The sequence below is a fragment of the Nelumbo lutea genome, chromosome 4 (genome assembly GCF_056320005.1).
Source record: "Nelumbo lutea isolate HS-2025 chromosome 4, American lotus-T2T, whole genome shotgun sequence".
Taxonomy (NCBI): Eukaryota; Viridiplantae; Streptophyta; class Magnoliopsida; order Proteales; family Nelumbonaceae; genus Nelumbo; species Nelumbo lutea.
The window spans coordinates 80793209-80813746 of NC_142687.1; the positions used below are offsets into that span (position 1 = coordinate 80793209).

Sequence of the window (20538 nt, forward strand, 5' to 3'; positions counted from 1 at the left end):
AACTCATTACCTCATCCTCTTGCTTGAGGTGTTTTAGCAATTCGAAGTTAGTTTAGTCTTCATCATTCATATAGTTTTTATCTCTCTATCTGTTTTTATTTTCATTGCTTTCTTTATTGTCGTTCTTGCTTCTTGTGTTCAGTTTTCTCAGTTCAAGGAAGCAATTTCTCATCCTTTTGCTCAAGCCCCTACATCCAAAAGGGGATTGGTCTAGGAGAACTACTAGAGAATCCGAGTCTCCTATCCATTTTTTGTAAGCAGAGAAGGGAAATCCAAAATTCACACTAAGTAGAGAGAGGGGTGCCTAACCCTTTCCCTCTCTCTCTCTCTCTCTCTCTCTCTCAACTTACCCAGATTAGCCAATTGATATGGAGTCATTAATTCTGAAAGTTTTGTGAAATTTAAATTTGGGAGACCCATCACTCCCCATTGATAATTTCTGATGGGTGGCAACTCCATATCCTCAACCATGAAGTGAACAGCTGGCGAGGGATATTTTTCTAGCGTTCACACTAGTGCCACTTTGGCCCATGAACTTTAAAATGCAACAATTTAGTACTTGAACTTTCGAAACGTAACAATCCAGTACTTGTCATTAATCAACAGTTAACTTGTCGTTAAGTGACATTTGAAAAGGACACAAATGTCCTTCAAGTGTCATTTAATTTTCTTTATCAACCATTTAAACATTGACAAAAAATTATCAGTCCCAAATCCTTTCTTCTTCCATTCAAGAAAGTTGGGGTTACCTTTGAGTGGGCATTCTGGTGACCCCAACTTTCTTGAATAGAATATGTAAGGATTTGGGACTATTAATTTTTTTGTCAACGTTTGGATAGTTGATAAAGAAAATTAGATAACAATTAAAGGGCATTTATGTCTTTTTAAAATGTCACTTAACGGCTGATTAAGGTACTGGATTGCCACGTTTTGGAAGTTCGAGTTCTGAATTGTTGTATTTTAGAGTTTGGAGACCAAAATAACACTAGACCCAAGAGTACTAATCGGGAATTTCTTTTTCATTTTTTTTTTATATGCCAATTTCAACAGGAAGCCCAAGATAACTCCCAAGTTTTCTCTCTAGCTGAAATGGTAAATTGTCCATTTATGAATCAATCTCTGCATAGCTGTGGTATGTTTTTTTTTTAATTTCAGATCATATATTCTGGACCCGAGAACCAGTCGGTTCCGGTTCTGGGTCTAAAAATAGGTCTGGTTCGGACCCGGACAATGTGTTATCTGTCGTTTAGGGACTGGTTCTACACAGTCCCGGCCTTGATACAAGTGATTTAAATTAAGACGTGTAGGATATGCTACAAACTAGGCGTGTACAATGGGCTATGTAACCCAAGAAAGAGTAATCCCGTGATGGAAAAGGCAGTGCTTTTTTGTTTATTTATTTATTTTTTCCGACTCTCACAGGAGAAAGAATTCCATGGCTAGGGTTCCAAAAAAGAATAGTCGTGATGAAAGCATGGTACGTAATTGTTCTCCTGATCATCCTGTTTAACAACTAAAACAAGTTCCTGGTGTAAACATCAAATTCAGTCTCCTTGCTTTACCCGTAAACGTAGTTCTTTCGTTTGGCACTTGCTCTCACTTGCAAAATTAAGAAGAAACTGTGTCTCTCTCTCTCTCTCTGCGGTAATGGTGATGCTGACTCTTGACAATGCATTTATTTACTGGAATATAACTGCCGTATTTTTCCTTCTTAGAACTTCCAGGGGTTTTTAAATGACTTGCAAGATTGGGAGCTATCGCTGAAAGAGAAAGACAAAAAATTGAGAGCTCAAACTTCGGAAGAGACAAAGGTAGTAACTCTATTTCGATCCCCTCAACCTCAAGCCTAAAAGTTGTCTATTTTCAACGTACCATTTGAATATGTTGAACTTTCCCACAACTTTCTGTTTGTTTCTTATTTTCTATCAAACCAAACACAGCTTTGGGTAACAGACTTGTCCTATTATTTCGAGATGCTCTTTTTTATTCTTTAACAAATTCATGCATGCCATGTCTTGCTTGCGTGATTCAATAGATATCAAATTGTCTAGCTTTTTTCTACAATGCTATGTACTTTTACGCATTTAAGTAGATTAGTGTTACATCTTGACAATATGAGGGGAACTAAATTGTTGGATTTTAGTCTCATTAGGGATTAAATCCAGTGAGGTTTGATTGATCAATTACATGAAAAACACACCTGCTCGAAAATAGTTTTTTCTCTTACTAAATCCAGTTTTCAACTTATCCCACGTTGAAAATTACTAAACTTGTTTTGAGTTTTTAAATATGAGCTTATTTACACTCTTTAGAATATAAGAGGAGAGTATGGAGGTTTGCTACAGGCACTTTAGAGGCACACTTTGCTCGCACCTGTGTGGTCCGCGTAAGGCAACTTTGACTTTTCTGCGATATTACATCAACGGTGATGATTCAATCGGGTGTGATCAAGAGGCACTATTCAAAATTAACAATCATTAACTGTTAATTGCCTTTTAACAGTCACAATGTTTGAAATTGTGACTATTCAAAGAATTTTTTTTGAACCAACATGTTTCTCTGCTCCATGACTCTTCAGAAATTATTTAAGGAGCGTGAATCAAGCAAATGAACACAAGTTTTTCGAAAATTCATTATTGCCTCTCTTAGTTCGGTCTGCTACTGTTTTGTAGAAGGTTTATTCGGACTCTTTGACTTTGCTGGTTGTAGATTCTCGCCCAATGCTCTGTTGTATCTTGGGAACGAAACCACAAACTCAGTAAAATTGAGTGAGGGCAAATAACATTCTAAATATAGTGTCTTCAAACACACCTTAGAGCTTCTCCTCCAAGTTTTTGTGACCCCTTTTTCCCAACATAAATCCTATATGATGACTCAGGGGAGTATTGAAAATAGTCTAAAGAACAGAATGGTTGTGTAGGCGACAGTAATTTACTTGTACACCAACTCCTTGGAGGAGGATAAGATTGAGATTAGACACATGCTTCTTGTTCTTTGGGGTTGAGTTATATAAGAGAAATTGATGTCAAGTGTATGTTGTTTCATTTAAATGACTGATATCATGGGCATATTGTATGCCAACTCCTTAGAGGAGGATAAGATTGAGATAAGACATATGCTTCTTGTTCTTTGGGATTGAGTTATATAGGAGAAATTGATGTCAAGTGTATGTTGCTTCACTTAAATGACTGATATCAAGGGCATGATTCTTATGTAGCAAGTCTCAATGAAGTGTAAAAGGTTTTCAGTTATGCAATATTCTATTTGATTGCTGGGACTTAGGCCCGTTTGGTTCACGGGAATAGGGGTCTGGAATCGGAATCGGAATGGACTATTCCAATTCCAATTGTTTGGTTGGACAGAATTGGAATCCCATTCCCATTTCTACTGGAAAGGCATTCCCCCATTTAAGGGAATGGCCACTCCTTGCTTCTCCCTTGGGAATGAAATCCCATTCCTGCTAATTCTAATTCCCATTCTCATTCCTGTATGAACCAAATAGACTATGGGAATGGACTCTTCCAATTCCGGAGGATTTCGATTCCAATTCCAACTGCAAGCCAAGTGGACCCTTACATATTTTGAGCAGTAAGTATCATCTGGGCCAGTTAATGTTTTAAAAGGCAGAGGTGGAGGCATGGGGATGCCACTAGTTGGTTTTAAATTTAACAATGGTCTTGTAAATGCATGTTTTTGACATAGGACATCTCAAGGTGTGAGACATATGCTTTGTACTTTTTGTTTTGAGCCTCAAGGCTTTTTCCTTTGGTCTCATGATTCTTGTCCTGTGGCAGGTTTCAAGGCTTAAGCCTCACTTACCTTTTAGAACACTGAAGACAATTAACAAGATAGATAAAGAAATGGATTTGGATATTGGCCAATTATTTTCACCAAGCAAGGAAGTAATGCAATCTGAGGATTTTTTTTAATGAATAACAAATCAGGAAAAGGGTGATTATCCGTGGTTGATCAATATAGATTAATGTGATTTTATTTAGACAAAAAGTAGGAGGTACAATTGATATCATTCCTTGGATAATATGAATCAGCTTCACTAAAAATTTAAACTTTCTCAATGCACAACGTTAGTAATTTTCACTTCCCTAATAGAAACACAATACAAATATTCCCCATTAACATCCTCTGTAGCAAGTATGCCTTTTAAGGAGGTTGCACATTTTTACATCCATCTAAATGAAGTGTTCATGCTGGATCTGATAGGTGTAAGTATGTCTAAACTAGCAGTTTCCTCCTTCAACCAACCAATTATCACTTAGGAGACTTCTTCAATCTTCAGTCCCTCAGGTCTACAGAGAGTGCCGACCTCTGTTCTTGGAGTACAAAAGCAGCTCAGCTGAAATTGAGTTCCTATTTGTCAATATGATTAGGGTTCAAGTATGTCAGCAATATTTCACCATCTTGATTTCTAAAGACCACTCCTTATCCCAATCTTCCTCGGCTTCCTAGGCTACAGCCATTAAAGGCTTGATTTGATTATTTTGAGGAGATTGGGAAGGATGAGATATCATTGTCAAGGCTTGGGGGGAGGCTGCCACATCCTAGTGCTGAATATTTTCATCATTGTCGCTGCTGAATATCCAGAATTACTCTAGTGTTTGCAGCCAATTTGCTTCTTTTACTGAAATGTTTTCAATTAAAGGTGCATCAACATGGCTGATTTATCAAATATTCTGGCATTTCTTTTTTTCCCACTACCATACGACCGCAGCTCTAAGAGATCTCCACATGATCTTTCCCTCATCTTCTTGGGGGATAGAAAAGCTAAGGTCTCATGAGGCTACAGATCCTGTCTGGCAGAGTCCATCTAACATAAAAAAGAAATAAAGTTTGTTGCAGAAATAACTAAGCTTGGAGAAAGAAAAAGGACATGTCTAAGCTACGGTTCTGACTAGTATTGTGTTTTTCATTTTGGACTTCCTCAAAATTGTTGCCATACTTCTAACATTAAACAAATACATGCTTTGTTGCTTGAATATGCTTGTTACGATGTGTTTCATCTCTTTCCATGCCATACAATTAGTGCTTTCAACCCGATATCTTCAGTGTGTCAGTTTTCATGTTATAAGAATCTACTCTTATAGTCCCCTCTTTCAATAATATTATTGCTGTTGTTTCCTAATGCTAACCTTATGATTTACTAGGCTCTCCCTACCCAGAGAGTAGGTATGAAAAATGCAAGTCAACTTTCTAGTGAACCTGGAATTGGTGGGAGAGGAAGACAATTAAAAGAACAGGCAAGTGGAACCTCACCATTAATCTAAGCAGAGTTCAGTGCCTCTTTCATGCACTTACTTTTGTCTGCTTAAAAATCCTTAAAATCTCTGTGCCACCACTTGAGGTATGATATTCGTTATTGATATTACAATTATAACTTATGGTATTCTGATGGAAATTACTTGAAGGTGTTTTCCCCTCAGAATACTGCAGCGGTAGGCAGAGTTAAAGGGCCAGGGGGAGAAAGTCCGTCAGTTCATTATTCAAGAAATAGCGAGTATAGATTTGACTTCTCAAGAAACTTTGATGCAGTTAACAAATTATCAAGCAGCTACTTGAATGCAGAAGACTCTCCAGACGCTACTTCAGAGAAAGAGCTGGTATAATTTGTATCTTGTTGATGTTATTTTGATGATGTATAATGTCATTCAGAGGTGAGCTAATACAGTGTTAAGTCTGGATTATTATCATATATGTAGGGCAATGAATATTTTAAGCAGAAGAAGTTCAATGAAGCGATTGATTGCTATTCAAGAAGCATTGCATTAATGCCTACTGCAGTAGCTTATGCAAATAGAGCCATGGCCTACCTCAAAATCAAAAGGCAAGTGATTGCTTTTCTGATTGCATACATAAATTGTACATTCAAAAAATATTTCTTTCCCCATATGTCACTGTGCAAAAAAATGCATGATATCTGGGTGCTATAGTTAGTTAATCCTACCTAATTGTTTCTTTCTTTTCCTTTTTTGATCATTTAATCCGATCTCAGTTTGTTTGTCCTACTTTACTAGATTGTCAAGATAGAAAGTTAAACAAAAAAAGCATGATCTCTTTCCAGTTATACCATTTCAGAAATCAGAATTTAATGTTTGTTCTTTTTAATTTAATTTTTCTGGTTGTTTAGATTTGAAGAAGCTGAAGATGACTGCACAGAGGCCTTAAATTTAGATGATCGTTACATCAAAGCATATTCACGACGTGCAACAGCCAGAAAAGAACTTGGTAAACTTAAAGCAGCCATTGAAGGTATATGTGTTTTATATTATTGATGTTGAATGTACTAAGTGTGGTAGGGCCATCTCTAGTTTTTCCAGTATTATGAACTAAAACATACATACTAATTGTAGATGCTGAGTTTGCCCTGCGTCTAGAGCCTAATAACCAAGAACTGAAGAAGCAGTATGCTGAGTCTAAAGCTTTGTATGATAAGGTGAGAACTCACCAAGAATTTCCATATATTGAAATCCTCAAATTCTTATTCTGGTGTCTATCTAATTTCATGTATAAAATCATGACTTGAAAGTGCATAAAACCGAAAGTATAATGTGTTGAAGATCTTCTAGTTTCCATTTTGATTTTTTATCTACATAATCTCAAGTTCAAAAACAGTGCAGTTGACCTCATCAGGGAGAAACTTTGAACCATTTATTCCAATGAGGATCAATGTTTTAAAAAACCAACCCTGGCATTTAGCCGGAGAGCTTTCTGGATTACCAGTTCAGCGGTTCAACTGGTCAGTTCATCCATTGTAATAATCAAAACTGCCAAAGAAGGAACTTTAGTCAGGTGTCTGCATTGCTAATTATCAGGATCATGAGACTGCTGATTGCTCTCATTAACTTTTTGGATGATGTGTTTGTCAACCCTAAGATGTCAGCAATAGAGTTTGATCTTTTCAGCCACATGTTTCTTTCTCTTTTGTTTCTATATTTTTCTTCTCTTATTTCTATATTGTTTTTGGTAAATGCAATCTGGCTTGGTTAGTTCCTCCCAGAATTAGGGTTTTTTGTTGGGAAGTGGTACTCATGAAAATCAATGCCTAAAAATGCTACAAAGAAGAAAATCTCATTAATGGAGCCACTTGATGAGAGATGCAGCACTTTTTGTCCTCTTTATTTTCTCACTGGTTGAAAAAGGGAAGTTCATTTGGAGATGTGTTAGAGCAGAAATTTCTTGGTCTTTTTGGGAAGGAAAAGAACCCCAAGGTTTTCTCTAATAAAGAGCCAGTATGTTTATGTCCTAGCAAATATAATCAAGTAACCACCATAGTGGTTATTTATTGGCTTCACATAATGGAAGAGCTCAGAATTATTAGCACTGATAATATAGTAAGAGGATAGCATCATCCAATGTCTTTTATTTTGGACCTCCCTTCCCAAGGACCAGTTAAGCTAAATATTGATGGATGCACCTTGGAAATCCAGGTCCATTAGGTGTTGGAGGTGCTTTTGAAGGATATGATGGGGAGATTTTGTTGGTTTTACTCATGGCTTACAGGCAGAGGACATTCCATTCAGGATGAAAATTTTCCCTTCTACAGGTTGAGACTGATGTTATGCCTAGCTGTAACAGGGTTGAGGATTTGAGTTGGATGGGGATTCACAATTGGTATACTATTATTTAGGTTTGAGAAGAGGGAAATGGTCTATGGATCATTCATGTCATTATGGAGGCTTGGTTTCTGGGTTCATGTTCAAATTGGTCCAAACATCAGTTTACTTTTGCTGATTCTTTAGCTAGAAGGAATTGGACCAGGAGTATTTGACTATTTGGGGATGAAATATTGTGATTTAGACCCCTAATACTATTGCAATTAGGGGTGCAACATGGGCCTGTTTGGTTGAGTTAAAGGTCAGCCCAGGCCCAACTCTGAGTATTGGCTAAAGGCCAAAACCAGGACCAAGTTTGAGGTCAAGCCTAATCTGTCCAGCCTAGGCCCATTCCAGACTGAAATTTGACACTTGATAGGGCTTGGGCTGTCGCTGGCTCAGTTTGGTCGATGTATTAAAAAAATTGCCCTAGACCTATTAAGCATCAATAATTTAAACCATTAAATATGAATTATATATATATAATAGATAGATAGATAGGTAGATATGCATGTGTGATGTGTGAATGTATGTATGTAGTTGGGTCAGGCTTGGGTTGGACTAAGACCATGTTGATCTCGGGCTGGGCTTCGGCTACCTAAGGGCTAAGCCTAGGTCCAAGGAAGCCTGGGGTTTTAAGCTAGGCCCAGCCCAAGGACTAGGGGTGTCAATTGGATTGGATTTGGTCCAATCTGATCCAGTCCAGTGTGAGTCCATTATAAATGGACTAGGTCCAATCCAATCCAAAGAATATTTTGGACCAATTTGGACCGGTCCAATTCAATGTTTGGATTGTCCAATCTGTTCAAATTCGTTTTGATTTAGATTGGTTTCAACCCAAACCCGGTCCATTGACACATATATTCTTATCTTGTATCAATGGACCGGAAATTGGCTTAATCCAATCCAATATGTCTTGTTGGTCCATCCAATCCGTCCAAATTGATTTTGGACAGGATGGGGTCCAATCCAAAACCGGTCCATTGACACCCTTACCCAGGACTGAGAATCCAAGCCCAGTCTGTGTAAAATTGTGGGAAGGATCGGTCCAAAACTAAGGTTGGGCCTGCCAAGTTGCACCCCTAATTGCAATGGGGGGTGATATAATTTCATATTTTGGTCTTTTTTTCTCTTGTGCTATAGTAGTTTCTCTTTTTTGTATTTGTTTTTTTCTTGAATAAAGTCTCTTTGATCTTGTTACTATTTAAAAATAAGAAAGGGCACTATACCTCTTGGTCCTCCTCCATCTTTTTTCTACAGCTTAAGCCATTGGATATTAATGTTAACATGGCATTGCAACTAGTCTAGATCTTTTGGGTGTTTGCTTCTTGACTTCCTGGGAATATGGAATAAAATTTAGGAGTTTGTGGATACATGTATAGAGGTTGGAATTTTTTGGGGGTATTAGTGCATAACAGCCATTGTATATGTTTTTATTTTTGTTAGGTGTCTTGCTCTCTTTTCTTTTCTATAGTAATGCAATCATACACCCTTTATAAAAAAAAAAGAACAAAATCAAGGACCATTAGAAGTAGGGGTGTTCATTATACGATTCAAACCGCAAAATCGGACTGAGCCAAACCAAATTTGCGGTTTGATTTGCTTTGGTTTATAATAAATGGTTTGGTTCGGTTTGAGAATTTTCTAAATAACAGTTTATGGTTTCGGTTTGGTTTATTGAATTTTATAAACCAAACAAAACCATAAACAGTAAACCGAAATTATATATATAATATGGATATATGATATATAAATATTATATATAATATATCTAAATGGAATTTGTAAAATTATAAATATATAATGAACTCTTTATTTTATAATAAAATAATAAATAAAACTTTTAATTTTTAGGGGAGCTATTTGGGCTTTCTAATTGGGTTAAGCCCGAAAGAATCATAGAATGGTCCAAAGTCCTCAAACCGTATTTGAAATCGCACCAAACCGTAATAAAATAGTTTGGTTCAGTTTAGAAATTTCTCAAACCATAATTTACCGGTTTGGTCTGAGATCTTCTCCAAATTGCATCGAATCGGGCCATGAACAATTGAACACCCCTAATTAGAAGTGGTGGGAGAAAAGAAACCAATGTTCTTTTGCAAGCTTTTCCAATGGAGGCAGATAGTGCAGAATTGTCAAAATGAAAAGTGCACCTATCCTTTGCATGGGGCACTAGTTGATTGAAGTAGAGGGTGAGCCTTGGTAATGGTTGGGTTGCTCCATTGTGGCCTGGGTGACCCGCATTGGCTGTATAGCCCCAGGCACTACATTGGCTGGAGCCTTGTGCATTGAGTTGTCCATTAGTTGATTGAAGCAATATATATGGGATTAGGTATATTGGATAGAAAATGGTAGTTCTACATTCATCTTTATTCAGCCTCCCCTGTTCTACTAAGCTGAGGGTTCATAGTTTTTGTTTTAATTTTTTAATAGTTAGGACTCTCATGCTGTCAGAAAAAATATTCTGCTGTTGTGATGGGTGATAGTTGGTATTATTATTTTGTTCTTGAACTGTGGCTTTTATGCCTAACTTTTCATTTCATTCCGATTAATCTGATTATCAGTTTTATCAGTGATTTAAAAGGCGTGCCTAGATGCACAGGTGAGGCGCATTTTAGGGTAGGCGTCTCGCCCAAGTCCTAGGCGTGCGCCTTTTGAAAATTTGATTATCTTTTGCTTTTTTTTTAGTCTAGCGGTTGGGCCGGGGGCTCCGCCCCCCGAACCCCCGTGCCATGCCTCTCATAGCAAGCCCAAACAAGTCCATGTTAGGGTCTTAAATTCTTAGTTCTCACACAAAAAATAATGATTTTATAGTTTTAATTGCTTTTTAAGAAGATATTTTATTAGGATGAATGAATGAACAACATTACCGAAATGGGGGTTCTCGAAGAGTCCATGTTAGGGTCTTAAATTCTTAGTTCTCACACAGAAAATAATGATTTTATAGTTTTAATTGCTTTTTAAGAAGATATTTTATTAGGATGAATGAATGAACAACATTACCAAAAAGGGGGTTCTCGAAGAGGGATGTGGCACAAAGGCGGCTCGTAGAATCAGGAATGTAATTTGTCACCTTAGCTACTTGAAGTAATGTAATTGAGAAAAAAAGGGATCGTGGGTTCTATATGCTTGAAAATGTTTTATATGTTTGATTTTATTTTTAAATTCTCATTTGAACATGCTTTACATGTTTTGTTTATGTATTTTAATTTTAGATGGTTTTTTAAAACATTTATTTTAAAATTTAAGTTTATATTTTATTAATATTATGTTTAATATTTTTTTTTGCATTTTTTGACATTTTTTTATTTTTTAGCATTTTTTTTTTATTTTTGCGCCTTGCTTAGAAAGGCGCGTGCGCCTCGCCTTGCGCCTCTGGCGCAAATTGACTCCTATGCCTTTTTTGCGCCTTGCACTTTTAAAACACTGAGTTTTATTTGTTGAAATTATACATTAATATGCTATTTTGTAACATCCTATCCAGAAGATTCTTAAGAAGGCCTCTGGAATAGCAAGAAATGCCATTCAAGGAGAGACTGCAGCTCAAGTGGATCGTATGAAGGTAATTAAATATTTGGGATCTTTGTTTGAGGTGCCGGATATCTTGCTAATGGTTTTCCATTTATAGCATATTGAAGGAAAAACAATTTATGGTAATGTGGGTAAAGAAAATGACTCAATTTTAATTCTATTTTGTTGTTTTCTCTAAATTAGAACAAATATTGTCCTTGGAATTGCAAGTAAGAATTTAGTATTTATTCAGAAGTACAATTAGTTACATTCTTTCTTTAGTTTTTTCCCCTGATATGCTAAGCTTCCTTTTCAGGGAACTGATGGAAAATTTCCTAGCAAGCCATCAATCATTGTCCAGGAAATAAAGAGTAAGACTACAGTAGGTGGGACCAGAAGTTGGATAAAAGAATCAGATGGATCTCAAGAAGATGCAACCTTGAAGTCTAGTGCAGACACTTTTAAGGTCTTAAGTTCTTGTCATGAAATTCTTTCCTTGAGGTTTCATTATATCTTTAAGATACTAGAACCATTGCAGATTTATTGATCCTTTCCAGTTTCCATCCTTCATAGATATCTCCTTATTTTCCTGTTGATCTTTACCTAGTAATGGATCAACACTTTAAATGTCAGGTCATTCTAAGTGATTTAACAGCTTCTGTTCTTAGTAGAGACTGGATATGGTATGATGTCATTTACCATTTTCTTTCCTTTCAAAATCCTTCGAGCCTCAAACCCATTGGCTCCATATGCATTTTTTTTTTTTTTTGAGAAAAGGCATGGATGATGATGATTATGATTTCATTAATAAGGAAAACAAATAAATACAAAGCCCTGCACAATAAGACAGTGATCAGGGAACATATAATCTTTCTACATCCTGAAAAAACCCATGGTCTCTATATGCATGTGTAGTACTACATTGAGTGTCAACCAAAATAATGCTCCAAAATTTTTAAATGCATAGTAAATTATAGATAAAATTGAATAGAACCAAACTATATTATGGATCCGATGTTGTAAGACTCAGACTGGACACAGAACTTAAAAGGTTGCCGGGTTGCAGTTCAAATGGTTCAACCATGAGTCAAAAAACAATACAAGTAATATGTTTTGTGAATTATATCACTTGTCTAAGAGGCAAGGTTTCAAATTCAAATCTTTATCCTAGCATTTTGGGTACACTAACAATTTAGTGGCCCAGGCGGGTTGTGAAAACTGGCTGGTTTTATTGAAACCTGGCTGGTTTTCAACGGTTCTGCCAGGTTTTGACCAATTTGATCAGTTTTCCAGAAATCTGGAAAACCAGGGTATTAAAAAACTAGGTTGGCCTCTGGCTCCCAGGTCTGGCAGTCCAGTCTACATCTTACAGCACTGCATGGATCATATATATAAGATTATACTGTTTCTTTTAGAAATTTGTCAAAACCTAAAAGCATGTATTGAAACCTTTATTCAGAAAAGGAAAAAAAAAACTAGAACAGAGGATGAGAAATGAACTTATTCAAATGAATCTAGGAGTAGGAGTAACTCCAATATGTATCATAAAATAAAGGAAAGTAGACAGATGGTTTGGCTACATGTAGGGAAGGCCATTTACAGCACCAGTAAGTGATCTATTACAAGTTCAAGGGGCTAGAAGAGCTAAGTGGCAGGCCAATAAGGACATGGATAGAAGTAGTGGAAATGATTTAAGGGCCCACAACTTAACAATGGATATGGTACCAAACAGGACAGAATGGTAGAACAGGATTCATGTAGCCAACCCCATATTGTTGGAGGCTTGGATGATGTTGATTGATTGATTTTATCTCATTTTCAATCAGCATCCACTGTATAGGTTTTTAATACATTCAGTGATTTAAAAGATGTGCCTAGGCACACAGGCGAGGCACATTTTAGGGTTAGGGTAGGTGCCTCACCCAGGTCCTAGGCGAAGCACTTTCAAAACATGCATGCCTGGTGCGCCTAGGTGTGCACCTGATGCGCCTTGCACCTTTTGAAAAATTTACGCCTTTTTGCTTTTTTTGAATAGTGCCTCTTGATCACCCTAACAAGGCCATGTTAGGGTCCTAAATTCTTAGTCACACAAAAAATAATGTTTTTATAGTTTTAAGTGCTTTTTAAAAAGATATTTTATTAGAACAAATGAATGAGAAACATTAGCAAACAAGGGGCTCTTGGAGCTTCGGTGAGTGAGCGAAGCGAGCGAATCGGAGCAGAATGTAATATGTTTTACATCACATTAGCTATTTGAAGTAATACAATTGAGGAAAAAAGAGATTGTGGGTTTTGCATGCTTGAAAATGTTTTATATGTTTGATTTTATTTTAAAATTTTCATTTATATACTCTTTACATGTTATGTTTATGTATTTCAATTTTAGATAATAGGTTTCTTAAAACAATAATTTTAAAATTTAAGTTTATATTTTTTTTACACTTTTTTGAATGTTCTGATATATTTTTTAGCTTTCTATTTGTGTTTGTTTGTTTTCTTCTAACTTCATAGCTAGCAGGGAAGTCATGCTGTTGATAAGAGGGAAGAGCTTAAAACATCTGTGCAAGAGCTAGCTTCCAGAGCAGCTTCCCGAGCCATGGCTGAAGCTGTAAAAAATATTACACCACCGAAGTCTGCTTATGAGTTTGAGGTTTCTTGGAGAGGACTCTCTGGGGATCGTGCTCTACAAGCTCGTTTGCTGAAGGTTTTATAGTTGAATTTTCTGTCCTAGCATTTATTTATTTTTTGATAAGTAAAAAAAGATCATTAAATTTCATTGAAAACAATAATCATAGGTACTGTTACAAGCATCCCCAAAAGGACGCGAGATGTAGCCCTCCCTATTAATTCAAAGCTAGCACTGTATTTACAATTGTGCCCAATACAACTGATCCCTAATTACCCCTTGCTTTGCTAATGCATCAGCCAATGCATTTGCCTCCCTTCCCACCCATTGTATACTTAGATTCATCTTCTGTATTAACCACTGGAACTTCTTCATTTCATTTCTATAACACCAAGCCACTGAGTCTGGATTTCTTAGCCAACCTACAACCACCTTGGAGTCCCCTTCAATCACCAAGTTCTCCAAATTCATGTCTTCTGCAATCTGAACACCTTGTAAAACTGCAAACAGTTTGGCCTTTAAAGTCTCCAACCCCCACCAGTCCTGAGTAAAGTGCTAGTATAAACCCTTCCTTATCTCTTATGACTCCTCCAATTCCTGTAGGACCTGGGTTGCCTTGACTGCTCCCATCAAAGTTTAATATCAGAAAACCTTCAAGAGGAGGTGGCTTATTGTAACGTTAACAAGATTTCTGCCTTTGTTCCCCATCTGCAAGTCAACTGAGCCAGATTCTATACTTGATGGAACTCAGAGGCCAAAAATTGATTAGATGATATACCAAATCAGTTCCTCCTGTTTTTTTGGTGGTCAAAGGTTAAAACCTTTTTTAGTTATAACGTGGTGGAGGGGATAGTAATCATCCAAGATGTCATCCATTGATTATAGGTTTATTCAATGAGCATGCAGACGCATAACACATTGGCCATTGGCAAATAGAAATATTGAATCTGTCCATCTTGCTGATGCAAGCTGCACTTGGCATGTCATAGTCCCTTCTGTTCATTTATGTTGCAACTGATTGATACTTTGGAATGTAAAGGTTATATCACCACCTACCTTACCACAATTGTTCAAAAATGCATTGTCTGCTCAAATATTGGTTGACATTGTTAGCTGCATAGCCACGTTTATCATGTAAGTTGAGAAATTACTTCTTTTCTAATAGTTTTGTTCAGATTATTCTCATCTATAGTTGAATCTCTTTGATCAAATTTTAACTTTTCCCATTGCTTTCCAGGGAGGAAACAGATCTAGCAGTCAGTTTTTTGGATAATTTGACCAAGATTTCACGATTCAGCATGATAATTATGTGTCTCTCTACCTTGGAGAGGGATGGTAGGTTGTGTAGAAGCGTAGATATTCTAATACATTTAATGCATGCAATTGCACATACAAAAAATTTGACATTTTATTTAGTGCCATTGTATTGCAAAAATATGCTTTATAAACGTGCTGATAAAGAAAAGTTTTATAAATGCAAACATGTATGCCATGCATTCATGATTACATAAACGTATTTCAATGTAAGCATCAATTAACCCATAAAAGAAGGTAAGTCTCAAGTCAGCACTTTACTGAGATGAAAATGAAAATAAAATAATTGAGAAGTAAATTATATTGAGAGAGAGAGAGATTGAGCTAATATTGGTTTACCAGAATTTAATATCAGATTGTAACAAGTTAACACGTGCTCCTTTTTGTCAAGATATGCTGTCTTTTAGATTTCTTAGAATTCCTGCACATACAAAACCTTAGTCTATTATTTCCCACAATGTATGAGTAGGAATTACAATCAAGTAGTTTAATATGATACATTGTGTGGTGTTACGTTTGGCCATTTTATCTTCAGAAGTTAATATCTCATTCAGGCAGCGGCAGTGGTGTTCTTTTTGCACAATGCTGCTCTGTTTGAGGTATGGTTCAAACGATATAAAAGTATTGACCTAGTCCAGATTTATCAGCAAGTTAAAACAGCCCTAGGTGGAATTTTTTCTTATCTTATTTTATAGTCATACACTGTGTCAAACATTTCTTTAAACAAAAGGGGAAAAAAATTATTAATGATTAATAGCCTAGAAAGGGGAGATGTGTGGTGGTGTGGCCTGACCTCTACGCTGTGTCAAACATGTATTCTTGGTATAAAGGAAAATTCTGTAAAACAGTTAAGGCCAGCTATGTTGTATGGAGCAGAGTGTGGGGCAGTCAAGAAACAACATGTTTAAAAAACGAGTGGCAGAAATGTGAATGGTAAGATAGATGAGTAGAAAAACTAGAAAGAATAGGATCAAGAATGAAGCCATCCGTATAAATCTAGGAGCTCCAACAAGTGATAAAATGGGAGATAGTATTCTAAGATGGTTTGGTTACATGCACAGAAGAATGACAACAGCTCCAGTTAGAAGAAGTGATTGTTACAAGTGGAAGGTCGGGATGATCATTTCAGCCCGGCCTGAGCCCGGGCCCACATCAGGCCCACAAATTTTAGGGCCAGGCTTGAGCTTAATACTTCAAGCCCGGCCCGGCCTGCATATATTTGAACTTACACATTTTGTATATGATGTATACAAGTTATTTTACATTATATTATATATAAATATTATAACATGACATGTATAATTTATATTATATAATGTAGAAAACAAGTTTATATGCATGTTATGTCATTTAATATAAAATATTATAGATATGTAATGTTTTATATATATAAAAGACATTTGCCCAGAACCAGGCCCGGCCCGAGCCCATATAGACCGGGGCTAGGGCTTAAGTTTTAGGCCTGGAACCCCGGGCCAAGCTGTGCTCGGGCCTAAGCTATTGCCCTTATCATAAGTGCAAAGCCCGGCCTGGGACCGGCCCGGCCCGGCCCGGCCCATGATTACCCCTAGTGGAAGGGGATAGAAGAGCCAGGGATAGTCTATGAGGAAAAGTAGTAAGAAATTATTTAAACACTAATAATTTCAAATAGAACAGGTTGGCAAAACGGGATTCATGTTGCCAACCCCATACAGTTGGGATAAGGCATGGATGATGATGATGATAATGATGATAATTTTTCTCCCTGTTAGCTTTCTAATTCCCAATTTATATGATTATGACTGAGCTCTACCCATAATAGACTACATAAACCTCAATGGTCTAGTTAGGGCTGTCAATTGGTCAGGTTCAACTTGACTTGATGGGCCCGAACTGATTGGGCTGGTTTTGGTTCCAGGATCTGGTACTGATGGGTTGGTTCCGGTTCCTGATATATTTTCCCGATTATTATTGGTTCGGAACTGGTTCTACCCAATCCAGAACCAACTCAGAGCATATTCTCAGCAGGTTTATTATAATTGGGTCTATCAGGTCAGACCCTATTGTCCTGAGAACCAATCGGTTCAGTTCTGGGTCTAAATTCCAGACCCTATCGGGTTTGGTTTGGTTCTGGTTCCTTAATATTTTTCTAATCGTAGCTTAATTTTGTAGTTGTTGTTTGGGAGTGTTTACCTTAGAGAAATGAAAAAAATAGCTGTGCTTCAATTTAATATGTGAGAAATCAGCTGTGCTTCAATTTCGTGGTTCCTTAATATGCTGTAATGGGCAGGTGAGAGGGTGGTGATGTGAATGACACTGGAGCTTGTAGTACAAAAAAGAAAGGGATTTTTATTGTTCAGTCCACCTTAGAAATCCTAATGCGTTCTTACAGTTCAGAAAGTGGGGAAGTTTATCACAATTCACCCCCGGGGGGGCGGTAGATACATTCGAGAAACCAATAAAAAAAATCTGAGGGTGACTGAACTATAAATAGGCCAAAAAGAAAATGATTCTAGCTCACCGGATCCGAATCTTCTTGAGATTACATTGGAGATAAATCTGGCCCTTCCCCCACGAAGAATGGAGATTAAATGAACCACAAGGTGTTTAATGCAGATTTAAAAGTTGCATAGAATAGGGAAAAAAAAGGCATGGTGGAATACTTGGCTGCAGAAGAGGATAACTTTGTGAATATAATAATAAGAGATATGGTTTAAATATTCTATTCAAATATCAGGCTGGATGCCACTGATTAGAAAGAAGTAAGAACAAAAAGAATTGAGTTAGCTTTCCCCAGAAAAAGTGAGAAGCCTTTTTCCTTTTTTTTTTTTTTTTTATCTTATTAGCTACTGTTTTCTGTATTGGTTGAATTTTTTTATTATTTATTTCACCTTGATAGGGAGATGCATGATGTTCTTAATTCTGGCGGATAAATTAGTAAATGATTCAGTCTAACATGCTTGCCAACTTCTTCCTGAACAGATCTCCGCAAGATATGGGACGAAGTATTCTCTCACGAGGGGATGGGTGTAGAGTATAGAGAGACGCTTAGTAGACTGCGTTCCAAGTACATCCCCACATCTCATACCTGATGCACCACCTGGAGCCCCCAATGTTTTAACTTCAACGTTAACCCAAGGAGATGTCATGACTTGTGCCTTGTGAGGGGTTGAGAACTCGTATAAGATGTAAAAGAACCGGGTATATATGGTAGGTTTAGACTAAAGCGCTCTATTGTTTAACTTCAAGCACTTTAAGCTTTGTAAAAGGGCTCAGAACTTCATGGTGATGCAATTTGCTTCCTCCGCTAATCATGTGGCAAAAAACAAGGTTTGATGTCCCTTCACAACTTTCTCTCTCTTATTTTCTATCAAATTAAACACATCCCAATGCCCACAGCCTACTAATAAGTAGGAAGGGTAAAGGGACGGGTTCAGAGTGGGGGGATCATAATCCTTGTCCCCGACTCCGATTTTGGAATAAAACCCCATTCCCCACCTTGATATCCATCGGGGTAAAAGTTATTCTCCATCCCCGATCCCCGATGGGAACAGGTTTTCTGTAGGGACCGAATACCTGAAATTTTTTAGTTAATAGTATTTTTTAAAAAGTAAATTTATTTAAAATAAATAAAAAAAATTAAAATATATTTTAATATTTAATATATATATATATATATTTTTGGGTTGAAGGGGGTAAGGATTTCATTCTCCATCCCAAATCCTTGTCCCTATACCCACAAGCTGTTCACTTTCTCACTTGGAATGACCGGTAAGCTTCAAGCCTAACTTGGGGCCTTCTCTGCCTTTTCTAAGTGGTACAGATAAACTAGGGGGACGGGGGTGTTCCGTGCTCCATTATTGCCTGAAGGGCCCAGGACAATAGTTGTATCAGCAATCAGCATTCAGTAATCGAGTGGGTCACCCATCGAGTCATAATTGAATGGCTAGTGCGATGCCATGAATACATTGTGCCAAAAGAATAAAATGAGGACGTCTGCCATCTGCATCATCATCATCATGTGCTCGCTCATGGTATGCATGGTCAATCATATATGATTGACTAGCCCAGCCTATATAAAAATAAAAAAAAGAGTAAAATACAAAAATCTCCTCTAAAGTTTTTCACAATCATAAAAACCTTCCTTGAAGTTTCATTTTAACAAATACCTCCTCTGAACTTTTGAGAAACTCAACAAAAACCTTTCTTTCATCACTGTCCCAGAGGAAAAACATTAGATTGATGCACCAGTTTTTTTTCAAATACCTATTTTACTTTTTTATAAATTATTTTACATACAAAATTACTGAAATAACTCCATTTTAATTCAACAAAAACCTCTTTTAATGATCATTTCAATAATTTTACATTCAAAATTACTGAAATATGTTTTTTTGTTGAATTAAAATGTGATTATTTTAATAATTTTGTATGTAAAATAATTTATAAAAGGGTAGAATGAATATTTAAAAAAAAACGGTGCATCAATCTAACATTTTCCATTGAGACAGTCACAAAAGAGAGATTTTTGTTGAATTTCTCAAAAATTTAGGGAAGCTATTTATTAAATAATAGGAAAAGTTTTTATGATTGTCAGAAAAGTATCAGGCTGTATCATGTATCAAATAATAGGTCATAGCTAGAATACATGAGATGTCCATGCCACCCACAATAAAATTATAAAAATGAAATCATGTACAGATATGGTATGCACGTCTTTTAGTTGTAGCCATCTTTGCATTATTTTGATCTCACTGGAAAGCATTAGTAATTTTCTTTTTGCCGGTGTTCAAATGAGTCCAAACTAATTAGAACAAACAGCAGGAAAAAGAGGGAACATGAAGAAGAAATACATGTCAAAGCCAATCTTTGGGCCAGGTGGAGGTGGTGGTAGAATGCAATGACGTCAGATTTGACTGGATTCTGCGGCCAAAAAGATAATGTTTGAATTGGTCAAATTTCCCTAAATACATGTGTTAACTGGTCTTTACAACCTTATTTTATTCTGATATAAATTAATTTTAAAGGATGATACGTAAGCATTTACTCTTTTTAATATTTTATTATTTCATTGACCATCATTTGACTTAGTAATTAAAATAGTTTTACGTTTTGTTCGAGTTTGACAGCATTCATTTAGGGTATGGTTGGTTTGTGGGAATAAAGGTTTTGAATTGGAATTGGAATGGCAGAGCTGTTTGGTTTGGCAGTGGGATTTTGATATATATATATATATATATATATATATAGCTAAGGGATTTTGATTTCCATTCTTGGTGGAATGCATTCTCACATTTGAGGGAATGGCCATCATAACCCCCCCCGACACACACACACACTTGGCGCCTTGGAATGAGATTTCCAATAAATTCTATTTCTCATCTGAATGCAAATCGAACAGATTCTTAGGAGGTGTTTGTTTTTTGATAAGTTATTTGGGTAAATGCATTTATTTGGGTAAGTGTTTCTCAAGAAAGACTTACCTGGTTAAGTGCATTTACT

The 20538-nt window shown here is 36.6% G+C and overlaps 1 protein-coding gene across 14 annotated transcripts; it reads left to right on the plus strand.

Moving 5' to 3' along the window:
* Positions 1-1341: 1341 nt before the first annotated feature.
* On the plus strand, positions 1342-20063 carry TPR5 (Tetratricopeptide repeat (TPR)-like superfamily protein). 14 transcript variants are annotated; one of them, XR_016113342.1, is made up of 14 exons: positions 1342-1477; positions 1716-1811; positions 5163-5255; positions 5424-5615; positions 5715-5839; positions 6143-6264; positions 6366-6448; positions 11092-11169; positions 11434-11583; positions 13636-13821; positions 14783-14877; positions 14981-15078; positions 18019-18366; positions 19861-20063. XR_016113342.1 is itself a non-coding variant. In XM_088986492.1 (13 exons), exons 1-13 carry the CDS (start codon positions 1436-1438, stop codon positions 18126-18128), a joined length of 1473 nt encoding a protein of 490 aa, XP_088842618.1. In that variant the 5' UTR covers positions 1342-1435; the 3' UTR covers positions 18129-18385. The 14 variants fall into 14 exon arrangements, 13 of the variants coding, with proteins under 13 accessions (XP_088842618.1, XP_088842619.1, XP_088842620.1 ...); XM_088986492.1 differs by lacking the exon at positions 19861-20063 and having other exon boundaries at positions 13633-13821; positions 18019-18385; XM_088986493.1 differs by lacking the exon at positions 19861-20063 and having other exon boundaries at positions 18019-18385.
* Positions 20064-20538: the final 475 nt, after the last annotated feature.

What these genes read in the sequence shown, in the direction of transcription:
- TPR5 (XM_088986492.1), top strand. Translation starts at nt 1,436, where the DNA reads ATGGCTAGGGTTCCAAAAAAGAATAGTCGTGATGAAAGCATG. An exon ending in CTACTTCAGAGAAAGAGCTG is followed by an intron (nt 5,616 to 5,714) that starts GTATAATTTGTA and finishes TCATATATGTAG; the next exon opens with GGCAATGAATATTTTAAGCA. An exon ending in CTAAAGCTTTGTATGATAAG is followed by an intron (nt 6,449 to 11,091) that starts GTGAGAACTCAC and finishes CATCCTATCCAG; the next exon opens with AAGATTCTTAAGAAGGCCTC.